The sequence below is a fragment of the Pseudopodoces humilis genome, chromosome 17, assembly GCF_049639895.1.
Source record: "Pseudopodoces humilis isolate 2021_Gansu_Grassland_sample_001 chromosome 17, ASM4963989v1, whole genome shotgun sequence".
In the NCBI taxonomy this organism is placed as follows: domain Eukaryota; kingdom Metazoa; phylum Chordata; class Aves; order Passeriformes; family Paridae; genus Pseudopodoces; species Pseudopodoces humilis.
Window position 1 is genome coordinate 16,178,017 of NC_142216.1, and position 15,256 is coordinate 16,193,272.

At 38.4% G+C, this 15,256-nt stretch overlaps 1 protein-coding gene across 1 annotated transcript; it reads right to left on the minus strand.

Annotated features, from left to right (window-relative positions):
* Positions 1–3,136: 3,136 nt before the first annotated feature.
* KCNMB1 (potassium calcium-activated channel subfamily M regulatory beta subunit 1) lies at positions 3,137–13,910 on the minus strand. Its single transcript, XM_005532556.3, has 4 exons — positions 13,745–13,910; positions 7,891–8,056; positions 6,276–6,471; positions 3,137–4,784 (listed from the first exon to the last, which is right to left on the minus strand). The coding sequence occupies exons 2-4, from the start codon at positions 8,025–8,027 to the stop codon at positions 4,515–4,517; spliced, it is 603 nt and encodes a 200-aa protein (XP_005532613.1). The 5' UTR covers positions 8,028–8,056; positions 13,745–13,910; the 3' UTR covers positions 3,137–4,514.
* Positions 13,911–15,256: the final 1,346 nt, after the last annotated feature.

The following is a 15,256-nucleotide window of genomic DNA, read 5'->3' on the forward strand; positions in this document are numbered from 1 at the left end:
TTTCACCTTTGTTCTAGAATCTCCACTCTTTTAGTTGTGCTCTTAAGATGCTTGCCAAAGGCACTCATTTCTGACTTTTTGCTTCTCCCAATTTTGTTCCACAGTGCAATTCATCTGGAACTGGTAATTTGTCTACTTTTCATAGTTTTAATTGCTTAAATTATCTGTTCCACTGCAGTGATAAAGTCATCAAACATCTTGCTCTCCCCCCAGCCTCTCCCAGCATGAAAGAAAGTATTCTGAGTGTTTTACAGCTGTGTGGTCTGTTTTGATGCTTTGTGAATTTAAAACACAGATAGTCTTCTAAAATATTATGTGAGACAGTAAGGAAAGCACATGGTTCCTCTTAGTCATACTCAGGCTCTGTCTCCTCTGTCTCTTCTAGGAGAAGTTAATCTTGTGCCTTTGGTGCATACTAGCACTGTGTTAAGTTTGTCCTCGTGACTCTAGCCTCTGAAAATGTAATGGTAGGGTAAATGTTGCAAGATGCCTGAAAGACTCAGGGAGGTTCATTACAATTGTTCAGGTCATGCCAGTGTTCCTGCATCTGTGTGACATATGAAAAAATATTCTGATCCTCCTGTGGCAGCATAGCCCCTCTTCACTCCTTGAATTAAGGCTACTGCCTTCAAGTTGAGGGAAGATCTAATTCAGAAGGGACTGATGCACCAGTTCTCTCTTTAGTACACTCTTCTGAGTGTTTTAAATGTTCTTCAATAAGGAAAGTGGTTAGGGTTACCCATAATAATGTGCTTTTATAGAGTGGAGTTAGAGCTTGTCAGTGTTTACCAAATGGCACTGAAAGGTGATAGTTTCTGTACATACAATGCTGTTAGCAGGGGGCTCTTGGTCTGAGGGGCAGAATAGCTTTTGACTTAGAGAAGATCCTGGAACTACAGAAGCTTCACCATTCAGTACCTGATCCTAACTTTACCCAGTGAAACTCTTCAGTTTCATTGCATGATGGGGACTTTTGTGTGCTGTGACTGTGATTTTTGTTTTGCTCCTTAAAAAAGTCAGCTTATTTAATTACATGTTCTTCATAATGATCAGGCTTTGAGCCACTAAGCAAAGTACACCTCTGTTTGGCATATTACATGTTTGCATGCCTATGAAAAATGAACTGCAAATAAAACTATCTCTTCTGCGAAGGCTGTACTAAAGGAATCTGAATATATGTACATGCACTGCACTTCTGTCATCAAGAGCAAGATGAATTTTAAAAACTGTAAGTGATAATGCTCTAGTCTCCCTTTTAAAACTTTATAAACCTCTGCCTCTAAACTAATATCTGTGCAAGCATATAGCTGCATGTTGCTGCTAGAAATTTATTAGAAACTTAATTATTTGCAATGGTATAGCTCTGAAAGCGTCAAGTCCTTACTGACTGCTCTCTCAGGATTTGGTAGCTGCCTCTGAGGCCAGGATCTTTTGATTCTCAAGAGCACTGTATGATAGAGCAATAGTTGCCTGACAGAGTTTAAGAAATACAAGTTACAGAATGTTAATGTAGTAGCTTGTTCAGAGTAGCTCTGCTTTCTCAAACAGAGGACTGTAGGATGCAGTATATTTGAGAGTTTTACAGGACATAAAAATAGAAAATTGTGGCTTGTATGTTGGACGATGAGGTTTATTGTAACTTTTCTTCCCAGACGTAATTTGTATTAAGTGTTTGCTTAGAAAAGTAAAGTTGGAGTGTAGGGTTTTTTATGTTGCATATTGGCTCTTCGCCATTACTTTATGGTATTGCATAGTATTTTCTTTGTTTCAATATTTTTTTTCTATAAATGCCTACAAGAGGATGTTTTACACTAAAATAGAAATACAGAAATATCTTGTTACAAATGATGCTGTAGTAATGCAAAAAAATCCATTATAAATGGAAGTGGAACATAGTAATATAATGTGGAAATAGAAATGATGATTAATGACAGGCATCAAGCTTTGCTTCAGTGAAAAGTGCATTTTTATTGGTTGATCAGTCTCATCATACATGGAACAGGTACTGTAGTTGCTGTTTTGCTCTTTTGAAGGAGAGCAAAGGAAGGGATGAAAGTTCCAAGGTGAAATAATGCTAGTCACATGGCAGGAGGCTGCATGGCATGTTTCTGATGTACATGGCCAAGTCCCCTTCCTAAAAGTAGGCTTTTAGTGGAGGGTTTCACTGGTGACTTGCTAGTGCTATATCCAAAAGTGAATTGAAGTGAGGTAGGTCTTGTTAAAGTACTAAGATGTGGTTGAAAGTTATAAAAATGTAAGCTATTCTTTCTTCCATTAATTCAATGCATTAGGGTTTTCTAAGTTTAGTTTGAACTGGCTAATATTTTTTTCCAGTCAGACTTGTTGACTGTTATTTCCTTAAGTCTTTTCCTATCACGTGTGTGGTGAGAAAGCTTGTACCAGTTTTGCCCCAGATGACAGTCAAATATAGTACGCAGAAAGTATCTCATGTTCACCTGTTTCCAATGACAATTTGAAATTTGGCTGAGAGAAACAGTTATTTTTAGAGAACAGAGAAAGTCTCTCTACATGCACCAGAACATTCCTAGATGTCTTGGCTCTGGAAACAAACATATCTCTTTTGTGAAATATCTTGGTGCTAGTTTATTAAGACATCAGAGATGTATTTCACTTGTGGTTTAAGAATGGTATTCCTCAATTAAGTGTTCCTACAGAAACATGCCAAACCACGAGCTGCTTGCTCCTCCCCTCTCCTCTTCCCCACTTAGATGATCTGGAGAGGAGTACTGGAGGCACAAAATGCAAACATCATGGGTTGCGATAAGAACAATTTACTGGAAACATCAATGAAAAGACAATGAACAGTAACAGCAACAATACTAATAAAAGAGTGTACAGGAAATGATTTCTACCTGAGTTCTCACTCCCGACAATAACTGACCATTCCTTCTGCTTTGTTACCCCAGCTGGCAGGCAGCCCTTTCCCAGAAAAGGAGGTGAGGTGCTACAGAATAACCTCTGGGTCCTGGCCATGCAGGCCCTCTGGGCTGTTGCAGAATTAACCCTGTCTTGGCCAGAACCAGGACACTCCATTCCTTATATCATAACTTCCTTTTTGTATCAGTTTTATAATCTATACAAGTGGCAGCTGTGATGAACAGGTCAGGAGACCAGCTCTTTTTTAAAAAGGCCTTTATTAAACACGACAGCTCTGCGGTGGAGGCCCGAGGGGTCGTGCACACCACCACTGCTCCCACTTGGACACCTCAGAAGAGGAGGATCCATGCAGCTTTGTCACTTGGGCAGAGCTGGGCCTTCCTTCCTCACTGCAGTCCCCAGGAAGACTCGTTCTCTTGGTCTCGTAGTCTAGGGTGTCATCCCAGTCGAGTCCCCTCGAGGTTATGTCGGCCTCTGGAGGGAAGTCAGGGGACTCCTCTGGGTCTTCATTGTTCGATGGTGCTGCTTTTATTCCTTTCCTTTTGTGTGGCTCATTGTTTCGGGGTTTTTTCCAGTCTGGGTGCGTCCCATGAGTCTCTGGTCTCTCTCGTTTGCATAAAAGTCTTTATGTCATCCTCCTCCTCAGGGCCCAACTGAACAAGGTACAGGAACTTGGGGCAGGGGTACAGTGTTGCCATGTGGGAGTCTAGGAGCAGTGGGGGTAGGGCCTGGCTGAACACGAACGAGAAGCACAGGGTACAGCAACTCGGGAGAGGGGGCAGGGCCTGGCTGAACAAGGAACAAGAAACACGGGGTACAGTAATTTGGGACAGGGGTACAAGATAAGTAAGGGGTTTACAAACAGTAACAGTAACATGTTATTCTTAACAGCAGCCAGGTAACCTTCCTTGAGTGGCACACTTGTCTCAGATAAGGCAAGGCTAAGATTTGAGTTCAATAGAAAAACATACTTTTAGTATAGGCTTCTATACCATACCTTGTATTTTATGCATATATTGCTTTATATACAATTGGCGTCAGATGATTAGAGTGCAAGTTTTGTAAAGTCTGTATGTGTATTTTTGTTTTGAGGGGCTTTCTCTCTTCCCTTTCCCAAGATCCATGATAAAAAATATACCTTTTTTGCACCATAACAAAGCTGCTTTTCTCAACAGATGAGTATGCCATGAGTACATACTCTATTAGTGTATAAGGGTATAAAGGGTGTGTCTGCCAGTGATGATGTATATGGATCTGGCACTAACTGATCTCAACCAGACAGAAAACTAGCACTCCATCTAAAATGTGGAAGAGTTTAGTAGTAAATGTGAATAGTAGCTTTGTAAAGCAGCCACACCTCCTAAAGCTCAAGGAAACAATAGAATAACTAAGTCTGTGTGTTTATGATGTATTTTCAGGCATTCCTGGGAATCAGTTTTATATTTTGTCCTTGCATAATGGGTTGCCATCTGTGGTGGTTGCTATTCAATTTTTTGGAATGCCTGCCCTTGAATCGACACCTGGTATATTAAGAGTCACAAAATGCCAATAAGGCAGAACAAATGCACGTTAGTATCTTCCTACAATTGCAACAATCTTTACTAGATATGTATTTTTTACTGCCAAGCAGAAAGAACAGAAACATACTGACTAATTTTTACCAGAACAATAATCAGACATCCGCCAGTAAACATGAGCGTAGGCCAGAGGAAAGCAAAGAGAAGGCCTTTGGAGGGATAACGTCTGCTTAAAATGACGTTGGTCTGTGCTCCTCCTGGGTCATAGTAACATGGGAAAGTCTGGTATTTTTTGAAATTGCTTGCAATTGTTTCTACTCGTGCCTTAACGTCTTTAGAGTTCTCCAACTTGTCTGGGACGTATGAGCACTGAAATAAGAGATCAAGGTGATTCATTATAACAAATACTCCCATACAAAGTTTTTAGTTAAGTCAGATTGGGTGAAAAAAATCATGCTAGTGCTGACAAAATCTTCTGTGGTTTGGCATCCCTGGAGATTATCTTGGTTTCATTATGTTCATTTGCTATGCCATGCTTCCCTCTTTCCATCAGTATGTCTATGCCCCCAATCCGCATATTTACGGACTGGAGTTATGTTGCTGGAAACCAATAACATACATGCTCAAAAAAACCCCTGCTGTCTTTGACACTGTCACTTCATAATTACAGTGCCAAGCTCCAATTCCTAACAGAGCTTCTGGGCACTGCCACAGCAGGAAAGTGTTGTGCAGAAATTCACACTGGCTTGTCAGTGTGCACAAGAATGAAGTTGTTTCGCTGCACACTTCTGGTTGTAAATAGTAGAAAAATACAACAAGCATGGCTGTTGGAGGCTTCCTACTTGTCCTTGTAAAACAGAGCTATTTGGACCTGTGGTAATAATGCAGAATTATTTAGTTTTCAGTGGAAATAGACTTTGAAGCAGTAATTTTGTTGTTGTTGTTCATAAACTTTTTTTTTCCCTGCAGTATTATTTTGTGTATATAATAATGTTTGAATGTACTAAACTGGAACTTGGCCAGGGCAAAAGTGGGGATGGGTCCTGACCTGAAAATTTTACTTGCATTAATGCAAGTAGGTAGGACATCAAGAAGTTGCCTCCCCTTTCAGTGAACAAGACTTATTTCAATCTATAGTTGGTAATTTCTGTTTGCTCCTTCGTTAGTGTAGCTTCCCCTGAGACATTTTAAAGATAGGCATTGGCTAGAAAAATTCTCTTCAGCTGAAGAGATCTATGTTATTAGGTTTGCACTGTGGGAAGCTCTAATCTATATAAATGCTTTGCACTTGTAATCTGAGCATGTTTGTTCTGGATTGTGAAAGTGGCAGTCTTGGGCATCCAAGATCTGAATTTTCACTGATTTTTTACTTCTTTCTGTCTAAAATGTGCATCATGTTGCCATTTTCTCTTTCTTTATTTTCTGCTTCATAATATACACCTAAAAACAAGTAAAATTGGGATTTGTTCTCTTATTTTGGATGGTTTTAAACTTGATGTCTCTCGTGCTAATTCAACAAGGAACTAAGCAAACCACAGCTTATAAACCATTTGTTACAATGGGTCTTCAACTGGGAAACTTACATATTTTAAAATGTTCATAAGTGTTGTATATTCGTGTTGGTGTAATTCCTTAAAAAGTATTAACTTAATATTTAATGTAATGCTTAAAATAAAATCCAAAACTCTATCATTTCTGGAATGTTTTGATATTGCCTTGGCCTAAGCCCAGAGGTTAACATACAAAAGATGAGTAACTCCTGCTGTTACTGTGCTGCTCCATTTGAAAACTATCAGCCCCTCTCCTCAAAGGTGTTAGAAAGCATGCAGATAGGGAGTATGCAGTTTGTATTGTGAGTACCTCAGGATTTCTTTCCAGTGTATCTTCAGTCTGGTAGAGCATAACCTCCTGTCCTGAGGCTGTCAGATTAACCCACACCTGTAGACAGGGATAAGGAAAGATTTCCTCATCCTCTGAGCCTTCACTGTTTGGGCAGAAAACTTTGTCCTTGATGTTGGCTTTGAGTACCTTGCACACAGTTTCTGTTGTCCAAACACTACAAAAACAAAACAAAAGGTATTACTTTGAAGCTCATCAGAAACATCTGTTGTGAGTTGCATGTGCAAATACATCTGTGTGTGGTGGCTTGGCTGGAGTTCATAGCTTCTTCATCCTGGTGTGATGAACTGTGCCCACCCTGAATCTGGGGCTGCATCTGGAGAAGGGTTGCTGTAGTGAGTAAGTGTGGGAAAGTATGTTTGTTGTTTTTGCTGCTTTATGCTGTTGTTTTTTATGCATTCTGTGGTTTTCCAGCTAGATTCTGACCTTCCCATCTGTAGCTGGTTTCATGTTATTCAAGAAAGAAAAATTGCTATGGATTTTAAAGTTTGGTAGTAAATACCTGGAATGCAGTACATTTCATGTCTCGGAAATACTTTGATTTCATTCAGTAAGCCTCAGAACTCAGATGAGTACCCGTGTTTTTCGCCACTTCTCTTTTTCTTTATTGCATGGGCCTCTTGTATAAATAAGTAGCAAGATTTTATCTGGAAAAAGTTAATTTTGGCTGTTGCTTATCTGTTTTTCTCAAGAGTTTCTTTTTGATTATTGATAACACATTAAATTTTGCTCACAATAGTACACTTTGGTGACAAAGAAAGTCAAGAAACAGTCTTATTCCAGTTCTTATGAAACTACTCTGGATACATGTATGAGTCTTTTGTAATGTAACCTGGAGGAATGAAAATAAATATGTGAATTACTCAATTTTAAAGAGAATGGTCTCTTTTTAAAGAAATAGTTTTGAGATTAAATGTGCTCTAGCAAGAAGAATGAGGTGGATGTCCTTGCTTTTTCTGTCATAATCTCAATATATTAACTTGTTACTTCAATATCTTACAAATTGGTTTTGTGTCTGTAGGCAGAACTTGCAAAATTAAATAAAAGGGTGGGCATTAGTAAGTCCTTCAGCATTCATTATGTCCTGTAATATTTGATGTGGCACACTGGGTTGTTGCAAGGTGCTAATTTCTTATGATGGTTAATTTGGAAGTAAGAAACAGATTCTTGCGTGAACAATTTTACCATGACTTCTGTTGCTTAACTTTTATTAAACACGACACTCTCCTGCCCATGAAAGAGCTTTTTTGAACTGTTTTTATTTATGCAAAGCTTGGCTTTTCATCATTAAGTTTTGATACCATGGTTGGCTTTTTGATTCTGCAGTAAATGTTTCAATTCAGGCTATTTTGTTTAGCTCTGAGGAGAATAATTTCCTCTTTTTTGTGCTCAGTTGTGCCAGATGAATTCTTGGCACACTTTTTCTCTTCTGTCTTAAATCCTTGCAAGCTTTTTGAGAGCACTTTGTTTATTGTACAATATACTTACATATATTTTTATGACTGTTTTAATTATTGTATATGATGCTAACAGGAAAAAGCATGGCTTTGTTTCATAAATAAATGTCTCTTATTACCTCTTAGTGTAAAATGGCACAATGGTGATTCCAATAAAAAAGTACATCATCATGGAACATGCAACCATTCCCAGTCCCAGGCAGAGGGCTCTTGTCTCCCCTCGCTTTTGTGCAGTCACCAACTTCTTTCCCAGCATGACTTAGAGTTGTGAAACGTGAACAACCTCTTTTTGGCATAAAATAAAATACAGAAAAGAAAAGGAAAACATGACAGTTATTGTAGTTATGTAACTAGTTTCTGAAATATAATGTAATTGATGGAGGAACAGCCCTGTTTTTTGCCAAAACTAAAACTGAAAAAAACCAAACCAAACTTGCTGTGCTTTTTGTTATTGTTAGACTCTTTTACTTTTTAAATTTATTGTGTAGTACCTTAAGAAGTGCGCATGTGTTTGTGTAAGCCAGGAGGTTAAGTAGGAAAACCTTATAACTTCTGGGGGAGAACTCTGTTAACAGTCCAATTGTCCTTAGCCTTAATTCAGTCTTTTTTATGTTGCTGCTTCTCTTTAGCAATGTTAGAGTTGTTTTGCTGCATATTGGTAAAGACTGCATGAAGGGAAAACCTTCCCAGAGTAGAAACCTTTATACATTATGCCTTTTCTTCTGGAGCAGTTTGAGATGGGGTTGTCTTATTTCAGAAGAACTGAAATAGATAAAAATTTAGCATTTCAGATTTCTGACTTCTGCATGTTTGCTTGGCCTTGTCCATTCAAAGGTGCTCCAAACCTGCTGTCCGAGATGTATTGGTGTAGCTCTGGGGAACTAACTCTTGGGCAGAGCTATCTGAACCTGAGCTCAGAACTGACTGGCATTAGCCCCTCCACCCTTGACAAAGAGCATTTTAAATTATCCCCCTTAGATGATCCATAATGTTTTGTTGAAGAGAATCTGAAAACTTTTGCCATGAGTCCATATGCCATTAAGTCATTATGAGTGACGTATAGGTTTCTATAGAAATAGTCCAGAACTTTCACTGCAAATTCAACCCATCACCAGTATCTGCTGCAGATACTGCAGTATCTGACAGGTGTGATTGCAGATTTGTGGGTTTTTGTGTTTTCATGAAAATTTGGCAAAATTTTCTCCTGTCTTAATGGAAATGACAAGACTAGCAAGATTTGTGTGGACTTTTTGGGGATAAGAGAGGAGAACAAAGCAGAAGGAGAAAAAGAAAATATTACCTTCATGCCAAATCAGTTTTTCTTTCTGTTCTGCACAAGGCAGTGATGCACAGCTTTACGCAGTGCATTTTCAGGATTTTAGTTTCAGGTGTGTGCAACTTTTTAGTGTTTATCCTTACTGGCTGGCCTTCAGAATGGCATGGTTCCTATCTAAATCTGTGTTCAGACTTAAATTTATATACAGTGTAAGACAAGCACAAACCAAAGCTGGCAAATAGGCTCTTCAGGTTATCTGTGAGCAAATGGTCTCCAGCTGCAACAGGCTGGCAGAGCTTTGGTGTGACTGCAAGTAGGGTACCATACTGAATTTGGTGAAGGATGAGCTAGCCCTCAAAGATCATCAGCTCTTAAAGGAATGAGTGGAAATATATTCTGAATGTTCTTTACTTTTCTGCTACTTATGGTTTTCACTGGTAAAAGTGCTTCACTTTAACTGTTTAATGACCAAAGGGAAAAGGTATTTGAAAATTAACATCCTGCTGTTTTTAGACTACTATCACACCTGAATGTTAGTTCTATTAGCAGTAAAAATACAGATGCCTGTGGACAGTAAAACAGCTTTGGTCATTTAGCGGAACTTCTGGTTAGTTGCAGATTTTAAGTATATATTTTGAAGCCTTCAAAGTGGAAGGCTGTTTTTACGTGTCCCTAGAAACTAAACAGGTTACTTTTGAAATACTGAATTTTGTCCACTTCCATATATGTCTACTTTAAATAAAACATACACATCCACTGTGAATTTTGTATGTAGCATTTTGAGTGGAATTGTTTTTCTAATGATCACGTAGAATTCACTGATATTATAAGAAGCATCTCAATTTTAAAATTGCCATAGATGAACTTTCCCTGTTTACTGCCATTTGAGTTTAATACAGAATGTGAGCTAATGCCCTTAAGTGAGGCTGTACTATGTTTTGCTTAGTCAGTGGGGCTATAGGTAGAAAATGCGGTATCAAATGCTCCCAGCACACTCATGCTGTGCCTGCATACTCACACCTAACTACGTGGAGTGTGCAGCAAGGAAATTTGCACAGTAAGTATCAGTGACTGTGCCCTGGAACCTTCCATCATTTCTTTTTGTTTGGAAAATGGGAAATAACACTTAAAAAACCCTAAAGAATTCCAAACTACTTAGAATATTGGAACACAGTGCAACACAGCTCCTTAGTACCAATTATTATTAAGCTGGCTCTCCTTTACTTATTGTGCAGCTTGGTCAGAGGGGAAAGTGGAATAAAGGAACATTATCAGCCCTGGAGCACAGGCGCTGAGACCAAATGGTACTGGAGAAGCAGGTCCTTATATGATGGTGAGATAATGATAGATGAATGAAAACCTGTATTATTAACAAGAAATTCTTACATATAGTAACAATGATTAATCTTTACTTTTCTGTGAGAAATTGAAAAAATGAAAGACTGGTACTGCCACTGTGACTTGTGGAAAACTTCAAGTGTCCTAGAGCTGTTAACATATTGAATTTTGATGAACCATAACATTTACAGAGCTGTCCCACTTGTATTGAGAAACAGTGGGTTAATCAACCTGCTTGTTACATGGAAAACAAGAACTGTGGGACTGTTAATCAAAGAATTACTAAGAAATCTAATTGCCCCAAAAGTCTGCTTGAATGCCAGCCACACATGCAGTGGATGTACCACTAAACTCATATTCCTAATAATATAAAACCAGCAGACCATCACTTTAAGACACAAAAGGAAATTGTATGTGTAAACTGGAAATTCTTGACCAGTGGCTCAGAGGTTAAGTTCAGTGTTCTTCCCCATCCAGACACCAAAAAGACTGTGTGACCCTGGCTCTCTGCAAGGGCTGCTAAATGATGCTGTTTGCCTTTGCTCGCCCAGTTCAGATAACTGCTCTACCCCAAAGGGAATAAGTACATGTAAATTATGCAGAGAATGTTAACAAAAAGAGTTAATCTAAAAATATCACCCTAAGTGCCTCTATAGACATAAAAAATAATCAGCTAGGTCTTCAGGCAATGCAAAACAGGGGTGCTTATATCATTGTGCATTGCTGTAGCAAAGTAGCTGTAAATGTGGTCCCTAAAACCGAAATACATATTTTCTGGTGCATTTTTTTCTGCTTTCAAATGTAGAAGACAAGAAAAATCTGTAACACTAATTCATGCATGTGCAGAAGAATTTAAGAGGAAACACAAGACTGCAAAGGAAACCTATGTGCTTTTATTTTTTTCTGTCTTACATAAACATTCCTATGTACTACTGCTGCTGAAAATCCTTAATTTTCTGGCTCTCAAGACAAAGCAAAGTTGCATAAATATATAAAACCATATTTACTTGGAATTTCATCATTGTTTTAAAATTTACTTTTTTCACATTAAAAGAATCTTCTGTCTCCTTACTCTATGTACATTAGAAGGAGTGTAGAAATAGCTGATTTAGTGTTTCATCTGACAAACTGTTAAATCTTTTAAAATTAAGCACTGCAGAAGACTTGATTGGCCCAGGAAGTCTGAGTAAAATTGAATTGGAAGATGTTGAAGTGTACAAAGCAAGGCTTAGTCCAGCCTTCAAGAGAAAATGTAAATGTATTTTTGTGCTGAAAATTTTATGCCATGGTTCCATATTTACTAGGAATGTATAAACTGCAAATGTTTTGATAACGTTCTCTCTGCCTAATTTCTTCAATCCAGTTAAACTATACAGTACATTAGCTGTGCAATTTCAATGTATAATGATTGCATTCATAGCTGCTAGTGATAATCTTAGGGATGCCATACGCTCAGGTTTGGAATAGTCCCCTGTTTTAATTATTGAGAGAGATATTTGATGCTTGCTGGGAAGTCTCTACCTCCTCCTTCTCTCCTATCTTTTGAGGAGTTTCCAGTGGTGTGACTTTTGTGAGTTCGGATGGGACCTCTTTCTCAAGCTATTCCAGATTACTCTTAATTTGGGTATGGTATGAATAGCACTGATAAATTTATCTTGCTTGCAGAAGAAGGGTTGCTAAATCTGTCTCTTATATTTAAGTTGGGAATAAATATTAACAGTGACGTAGTCTTGTGTTTTTTTGGTTTGGTTTTTCTTTGAGCTGATTGATCCCACGCTATAGGATGAATCTCCAGTGAACACTTACGTATTGCTTTCAGATGAACATTATATTCTAATACAGCATCATACCAAGAAGAGTGATACAAGTAATCCACATCTCTGAAGTGCTGAGGACTTTTTAAACAGGCCTGTACCCTTTGGCTTCTACTGCTTTGTACATGCAAAAAAGCCATTTGTTTTCTCCTGTCAAATGCCAACTTAAGCCACCTTGTTTTATTCTCAAAACACCTTATATAGACAAAATAAAAATTGCCAGTTTTGCGAGATTTGTGAGAGGGGCACAATAATTGACATAAATTATAAATATAAATTATAAATTATAAATAAATGACAGTCTATTGGCCAAATGCTTTTTGTGAGAACCAGTAGGTAAAAGTTCTAGCTTTATAAATATGAGCTCTGTACTACTTACGTTACTGGAACAGAGCTCATATTTACATACTTAGGACTGTCTCCAGGTAGAGTTAGTTGGATCATTCACACCTACTTATTTGTGTTTCTGTGGGCACTTCAACACTGCTTAGATTCTTCCTTTCTGTTTCAATCCTATGCTCATCATTTTCTCACCTGCTACCCCACAACTTACAACAGGCTGTAGTCAAAATTGCATTTGTGTTAGCACTTTCTTTCCCTTTCCCCACCCTCTGTTTCATCCTCTAGCCATTACAGGCTTTTCTGGCTGGTACTGGGGGCGTGCTGTAGCCAGGGAACAAATTTTTTTCATTACTTAATAAGCTTTCTGTGTGTCTGGGACCACAAATACTGTATGTTACAGACTGAGGTGATGCTGAGCCTAGATGGAAAAGTGCATAGAAAAATTTCTTATGTGGTTGTCTTGGAAACCCAAACCAGCAATATTTTGACTGTGTAACATGATACAACTGTTTATTTTATGAAATATGCTGTATCATTTTGCTTTATTACTGAACTGTTTACCGGATGTGCCATTAGAGTGAATTAAAGTAGTTAGCTTTTTTAATTGTCTAAAAATATGCAGTTGTTCAAGACTAATTCTGTTAGCTTTTAAACATGATGGTTCTTTAAAAAACTAAAAATGGGGGGAAAATAAGACAAGTTACTTGCTTAGTTCAGCTGTTCTGGAATCTCTCTGGAGTACTTTTTCCTTTGATTCTGTGCTGTAGACAGCTGCACAGAAGGAAACAGTTCAAAAGCAGATTTTTGGGAAGCCTTCAAGAGTTCATGTTCCTGGTTCCTCTCTGACTTAGGGATAGGTAAGTACAACCTCTTGAGTAATGCTGAACACCCAAAGCCATGAAAATTCTAAGACTAAAGGTGCATTTACCATTAAAATGAATAAGAACTATGGTCTTGTATGAGCTACAGGCTCTTAATTTGTGAAAATATTATTGCTACCTTTGCTTACAGTTGTGAGGAATGATCAGATTGCACCCAGTTACACAAGAGAGAACTCAGTCTGCATGCAGAAAAGTTATCTGTGCTGTCCTTCATAGTGCTGCAGATATAGAAAGCCTTTTGCTTCCCAAAACACTGTACTTTGAAAACCACAAAGCTGTCACATGTTCCCAAGGAAAAACAGTTGTTTAGAAATATACTCACAGTTTTTGATGAAAAGCTGCTTTCTCTGATGAAAAAAATCTGTTACATGACAGACTTAGGATAGTAGTGGAGCCCAGAGCTGAAAGTGATTTTTTTTTTCTTTCTTTCCTGTACTTCTCTGGATTTGCTTTGCTGTGGCTGAACTCCTAACTTAGTTCCCCTGTTACAAAGTCTTTTGTAACCATAAATGGTAAGGTATGAAAGAGCACTGTCCTTTTGAAAATTAATTGCTGGAAACCAGGAGGCCAGAATACTAGGACTGAGCTTTCTTATACTCTAGGGCCCCTTTATGACACATTCTGGTGGATTACTTAAACTATGGGCCTACTCCCTTTGTACAACTCTTTTAGTTTAGAAATCTGACAGATCTTTTGGGTAAGATTTAAGGAATTGAACTGTATTGATGACCTGTGGTATTGATTCCTAATAACCTTAGCCATTACCAGCTGTGTGGGAATGCTTTATTGCCACTCTTTTCAGGGAATTTGGATGCAACAGGTGCTAAAGTTCTGACTGTACATTCAGAGCCTTATAGATAAGAACATCCAGCATGCCACAGGTACATTAGTGTCTAGCATGTTCCTCTAGCCAAAAAGCCAAGCCTATTCCTGGATAACTCCTAGCACAGAGCTTCAGAGAACAGGGTTTGGTTTTTTTTGTTTTTGTTTTTGTTTTTTTGAGAGAGAGTGAAACTCTATTATTGGGAGTCTGAAGGAACTTAGATGAGTTAATCCAATAGAATCATTAGGAGAAAATTGTAAACAAGGGTAGGATATTTGCCCCTCCCTCTCTGCTTTAGGTATCTCATAATTAGCTTTTTCAGTTTCAGCTATTCTTCTAAACTTTCTTCTGGTAAAAGATTTGAAGTTGACAAGCTCAGAATGTTCATGCTGTTAAAAGATAATTGATGAATCTCCTTCAGTAGGACCCATGTGGAGTGCCAGATCCATTCATGGAGGTATGCTGGAAGGAGAGAGCAGCATCCTGGCGCTGGACCCCAGCTTCACCACAGCTACAACCAAGGGATTCACAGCCACAAGCAGCTACGCAGCAGAGGGAGGTGCAGGATCTCCACAGAGGGAACCAAGGTCTTCTTCACCTTACCACCAGCCCAGAAAGACAAGCACCTTTAGTCCCACTGTGAACTGCTTCAAACCCACTGGTGTTCAGACATGAACCAGGCTACCTGAACTGAATTTGTGTTATGGTCAGATTTACTTTGTCCAGGCCAGCTGTACTGTGACAATACTGTGACAGGAACAGTCACATATTGAAAATTATATGAGTCAGAAGCATAAGGTGCTAAATATTGGCATGCCTACATCAAACACAGGCAAACTATAGGACTGGCTGCTTCCTAAAGTAGCTACATTAATAAACTGTTTGCTGGATTTGCTGTTAACTCACCAATTTCATGAGAGTTAAGAGTGTCCTCAAAACATTTTTACACAGATATTTTACCATTAATTTTGAATGGTTTGTTTAGCTTCCAACTTCACAGCGTGGTGGCTG